Consider the following 6,077-nt stretch of genomic DNA (forward strand, 5'->3'; position numbering starts at 1 on the left):
TAGACTGATCACCTATCGATCTTTCTTCCCGTCACCGAGCGCAACCCCGACGTACCCCTTTCCCCGCTGGCTTCGAATTGCGGACGGATTAACTGCCTTGGGCCCCGCCAGCTGGAACAACTCGTGTGGTTGTTCAGACGACCGGACCACCTGCGTCGTGATTGCAAGCGGCGTGAGTAGTTTTTTGCAACCAATAAGTTGTGTCTGCCTCTCCATTCACCAGCCTGCCCTAACGTACGAGCAATTTCTAACGCAACTCGAGTCGGCTCTGGCCGTCCAAGGCAATGTGCAGGAAGAGTCATTCTCCATATGTGATAGATGTCTCCTCCTGATTTACTCTTGTTTTACTGCTTCCTCCTAATTTATTTTTGTTTTCCTTAGTGGTTCCATTGGTCTTCCAAGGATGACTCCTCAAAAACCTTGTGTTTTTTCCTGGTTGATAATCAGTTTCTTGATACTTTCCAAACTTAGTGGAAATGGATAACCTCTTGTCACTGAGGAAGGTCATTCATTCAAATTAGGACTTTCTGACGTCAATAATGATCAGTTTGATTAACAGCATTTTCCTGTCAATTACTATTTGGCAATCTCTTGATTTACACAACTACAGCACTTTGAAGATGCTGAGCTAAGGGGTCTATGAAGAGGAATAAGAGGGCTAACAGGGCGTGCTTCAGAAATGAGAAATCTCTCTGAAACAAACTGCTACTGAGCCCAGCTGTTCTCGGAGGTGAGCAGATCTGCACCTGGAGAAGCTGATAAGAAACAAACCACCTCTCTTTAGCCTGCACTGGTGAGAAATTATCACTTTACAGCTAAATACTGGACTTTGTTTTGTTTGGGGCTCATTTAACCTGGAATACTTGGAGTAAATAAAGCTTTTCTGTCATTTATCGAACCAGGTGTCATGTCAATCCTTTAACACTAGTCTGGAATCCTATTTTATTACTTAACACCATCCCAGAAACACAACTGTATTTAAAAAGCTTTCAGACAATTTCCCTTCATTAAATTCTACCTGTTCTTAAGTTCTTAACATTATAGGCTTTATATTCAACCATAACAGTTTAACACCAGGGACCAGAAAGACTAAATGCACTGTCATGAACATGTCACCCTGTTTCTACATGGACCTGTAATCTGATCTGAGAATTCATTAAATTTCTCAGCTCATAACTGGCAAACACAGAAAGCTGCTTTGAAAACTCAAGCATGGCCCCAGTCTTTGTAATCAAATTTGGCTAGTTAAGCTATTAAATAAAAATGTATTTTCTCCAAGAGCTTAATAAAAATGTATGAATCGGGATGCATGTCAGCCTCATTGGATTGCCCAACTCCTTACCAACTGTATTCTCATATACCAATTAGCATTCTTTACCTGATAACTTCCGCTGCCCAAGCACCACCAGGACCTCTTTTAGCAGCATCGTAATTCCCACGAGCATGGAAATATTTATCTGAATCTTTCCAATTTGCCTCACGCATATCGCTGTATGCTTGGTACATATCCCTAGCACCTGGATAAGGGGGAGAGAATTATGTAGATGCTGTACATGTAGAACAAAACTTTAAGATTATTTTGCTCCATCCAAAAATATTCCAGCCACATTACTACTAGGGCGTACAAATATAGTGCTCGTACAGAAGACAGAAGGGCTCATACACCCAATATGCCCTTTAGGAAGAAATAGATTTAAAGATTCTTGAACATTTCTACTAAATAAGACTTCTATCAGATGACATCTCTGGAGGAGGAGATGAATGAGGGCTTCTTGAGAAGGATCTCAAAATACCATATAGCATCAATAGACTCAGATATATTATATATTTGAGGAATCTTTTAGGTACAATAAGCCCTCAGAGATTTCTCAAAGCATTCTCCTCAAGGTTACTAGGAGAACAGAGTAAAGATATGCATCCAAATTACAAACATCATTCTTTTGAGTCTCCAATCTATGCCATTGTCTAAATGGAGGTTGACACCTACTGAAAAAAATATCCATAAACCTCTGCTTTATCCACAAAACTCTGCATTATTTTTCAGGAATTCCTCAGGGATGGAGAAGCTAAAATGAGGTCAAGAATGTCTATACTGGGGAATTTCCGTGTTGCACTAAATTAATTCCTGTGGTGATTTGGTTTAATTGGTCCTATGGAGATGAATTTGGACAGAGTTGAGAACTTTTATGCATACATTGTAAACATCTGAAACTGAAATGAATATAAACTCATCTTTTTTACCATGCTTTGTTAAGAAAACAAAACTGCCTTACGACAATAGGTAGAGTTGATAGATTATCAACTTAAAATTAAATATGTTACACAGCTTGGAAGCAAGGGGTAAAATGATGAACAGGAGACAATAAATGGAATCAGAGCCTATTGTGAGTTGCTTCTTGAGATTAAATTAGATACTTGATTCCATCCATATGAACCTAGCTATTGACACTCCCTTGATATAAGGATGACAGTCTTCCGGGAAGTACGGAAGTTATTAGCAAGTCTATGGATGACTGAGGAGGCCAATACAAGATCTGCATGTTTGATTGCAGACATGGCAAATAGTTCTGGAAGGAAGGACTAGATCCTGGTGATGTCAGGTCACAGCACTTTCCCTCTGTGTCCTCATCTATTCACGGCCCTAGTAAGGTGACTTATCTCAGAGTGATTGATATCTTGTACATCATGGTACTACTGAGAATGATTCAGTGCTTGAGTCTCTCAGGTATTAACGTTAAGATTGCATTTCTTCAGATTGGCCTTCAAAGTGTCCTTGAATCTCTTCTCTGTCCCACCTGTAGAGGATCAGAGGTGATCTGAGAGTATAGGACCTGTTTTGGAATCCAGTTGTCATACATCCTTATAATATGTTTGTGAGAGGGGAAGATACAGCCAATGGGGGCTTTCCCCATCTTCCCCAGGCTCCACGGCAAGTGGGGAAATGCTGGGACGGCAGGCTCAGGTGCACCGGTTCAGGAGCAGCCTGAGCCTGCAGATCAGGAGAAGAGAAGGGTGGGGCCCGGGAACAGAGCATACCAGAAGGGAGACAGAGGAAAGAGCATCGGGCAGTGTGGAAACACCACGGGGAAGCGCAGGCTAGAGCCAGGAAGCCAGGCACAGCCCAAAAGGGAAGCATGGCTGTTTGCACACCCCAAAAGAGGCACGCTGAGGCAAAGCCCCAAGAGAGCATCCCGGAAAGGCTGCCAAACCCGGTGACAAAGCAGGGAGGAGCACGGAGCACGGCCGGAGGAGGCTGCACCCAGCAAGGCAGGTACCCCATGGGGAAGTGCGAGGAAGGGAACCGCAGAGTCCACTGAACAAGGTGGGGAAGTAACACAGCCTCAAGGCCAAAAGAGTGAAAAAGAGAGGGAGAGATGGGTGGCAGGAGGCCCGAACGTGGAGAGGCTTCCGTGGAGGGGCAGAAGTTTAGGGTCAAGTCAGGCTGCAAAGCAATTGGTGGCATGGAGACCTAGGATTGTGGCTGAAGGGGTGGAGACCCAATAAAGGGTCACTAATAAGGCAGCGAGAGTGCAGCAGGAAGCTGCCAAGCCTATAGAGCACAATGTAATGAGGAACACAGCTATGAGTGCATCTCAGTGGAAGCCGATCTGGCAGTACTTTATGTTGGGTTTTTTCCTGTCTTCCTTATAAGAACCTCATCAGCACAAGGCTGTGGTGAGTCCAGTTACAGAGATGTCAGCCCATAGTCAAAGGACGGCCTAGGAAGTACTGTCAGCCAAGAGGTCTTTCATCCTCCTGGATCATGGTGTATGCATGAGGGCCACCCAGACCTTCGATTTATATGCCTGGGAAGGAATTTTTGGAGTAGTGAAGGCTAATGATGACTTAAGGCATATGATGAATCGCTTACCAAAGCAAGGGTGCATTTAAACATATCCTGAAGTGCTTTCATAAGGCAGGATCGAAGAGCACAGTTTTGCAAGGTACTGAATGTCCTCAACTCAGCATCCTAACAAGTGACAGTGCTCAGTACTGTGTTGGATTAGGACCTAACTTTTCTGACCCTAGAAATATTTTCTGGAGAGATTTAGGAAACCTTCTGAACTTATTTATTTCTTTATGGAAATTGGTATAGAGTTTTCTGAGAACTGAACTAAAACAAAAAAGACACACTTGGGTAAGAACAATCCCAAATTTCACTGGGCCTAACAATACGTACTGCATGGAAGTGAATGAGTTAAAATGATACCTTGTTCAATGAAGTGCATAAATATCCTTTTAAAGGTTGACTTAATCTTTCCTGATGGAAAAGTGCTTATTATGTTATGATTCATAAGCCATTACAAATATAGGGTCCAGACCCGTAAATTAGGGAGTGGCCCAGCTTCCTATCCTTTGTAGCTACAAGCCAAAATCTTCATATGGCTGAGAGCCACAGGACACATGCCCTAGATCAGTGGTTCTCAACCCATGGCCCACAGGCCACATGTGTCCCAATCAGCACGCTGCTGAGGCCTATGTGACGTCCTGTTATAACATTTTTAAATGGATACACAGGAAGTAAGTTGTGTGGGTGTGGCCCACATAACACATTGAGAGCTGCAAGTGTAGCCCACTATGGCAAATACATTGAAAATCACTGCCCTACACTATACCCAGAGCCCCAGCTCAAATAATAATTTAGCATTAAATGATTTCTTAGAATAAATAATAAACAGAAACTAAAGGAAATGAGGAGAAAATAAGAAACGAACAGGGAGAGAGAAAAGGAACATTTTTGTCTTGAACTCTTTTGTCTTTCTCAAAGATCTGCATGCGAATAGAATTTGACCTGTGCAGGTTCAGGCATCCATGTGCCTGAAATCCCATTAAGGTCAACAGATTGCCATATGTGTCTAGCCTTGTGGATCAAAATACAGGATCTTAACCAAACCTTCACATTTAAAAGACAAAAGCAAAACTTTTCATGTATCTTCTTATGAAGAAATACTTAAGAGTGATTATGTACCTTCCCAATTTGAAGTTAGGTCCACTTTGAAAGGACACCCAAGATCATAGTAGCAGAGCACTAACATCCTAGTGAATTCAGTTCCTTGCTCTCAAACCCACTTCCCGCAACCTTTCTTTCAAGGACAGTTTTGTTGAACAACATAATTAGTAAAAGCTTACCTTGAAAAGCGTCTGCTATGAATCTTCCAGCATCAGAGAACCAGTTGTCAGCAGTGGCACACAGGACCAGGGAAAACAATATCATGCAGGTACAGAACTTCATGGTTCACTCAGGCTGCATCAGGATTATGAGAGACAGAAACAGGGAGAGGAAGAGGGAGAATATTTAACCCAAACCTGGTCAACTGTTTAAGGCTCCAAGGCAGCATATTCACCTTTCATGTAACTGCTGTGGAGCATATGCATGAATTGGTAGCACTACCCACAATTGTGAAGACACAAAAAAAGTTATGATTTCTGCTTAGAAAAGGGAATTGTCGTCTCTGACAAACCCAAGTGCTCCCAGCACTCACCTGGAGGTCAGACATGGGTAAGTTGAGGGGGTTTTTTAGCCTATGCTCAATACTTCAATGGCCTCTTATAGGAGCTTTAATAAATGAAAAGGCAACATTTTTATATAGAAAGCTTCCATTTAGAATGAGACTTACTGTTGTTGTGTTGCTAGTCTCTGAGAAATGGAGTTCTTCCTGGAGGCTTTCTGAGATGACTAGACTATGCCACATTTATAGCAATTCTTATCTCAGAAAGCCAACACTCAGTCATTTACAGAAACCTGACTAAATAAACATAGATTTATTATTTGCTCATCAGAGGCCAGTAAATATTGCTTCCTTCAGGAATTCAACACTGGAAGTTGCGCTACCTGTCCTTGAGGTTTTTTTGGCTTGAATTGATGAAGTTCCAGAATATCTCTCTATACAGAGCCAAAGGTCTGACAATTATCAACTAATGCCTAGTACATGACAAAATTACAATATTTACTGTTAGATCCAGACCACCACTATCTTTTCCTATAAAAAGTGTAAGATAGATACTGCATGAAAAATGTAATTATTAGTGAAATGAGTAATCTTACTAAGTTAGATTTTTCTCTGGCATAAATTTAA

At 42.0% G+C, this 6,077-nt stretch overlaps 1 protein-coding gene across 1 annotated transcript in view; it reads right to left on the minus strand.

The window, feature by feature from the left end:
* The window catches only part of LOC102381636 (serum amyloid A-5 protein-like), a 12,508-nt gene extending 6,828 nt beyond the window's left edge, over positions 1 to 5,680 (minus strand). The window contains exons 1-3 of the mRNA XM_006022000.3: positions 5,619 to 5,680; positions 5,131 to 5,245; positions 1,379 to 1,517 (exon numbers count right to left, since the gene is read on the minus strand). Of these exons, the coding sequence (XP_006022062.1) occupies positions 1,379 to 1,517; positions 5,131 to 5,233 (242 nt within the window). The 5' untranslated portion in view covers positions 5,234 to 5,245; positions 5,619 to 5,680. The remainder of the gene's footprint in view (positions 1 to 1,378; positions 1,518 to 5,130; positions 5,246 to 5,618) is intronic.
* Between the last annotated feature and the right edge of the window lie 397 nt (positions 5,681 to 6,077).

This window comes from Alligator sinensis, unplaced genomic scaffold, assembly GCF_000455745.1.
Source record: "Alligator sinensis unplaced genomic scaffold, ASM45574v1 scaffold983_1, whole genome shotgun sequence".
Classification (NCBI taxonomy): domain Eukaryota; kingdom Metazoa; phylum Chordata; order Crocodylia; family Alligatoridae; genus Alligator; species Alligator sinensis.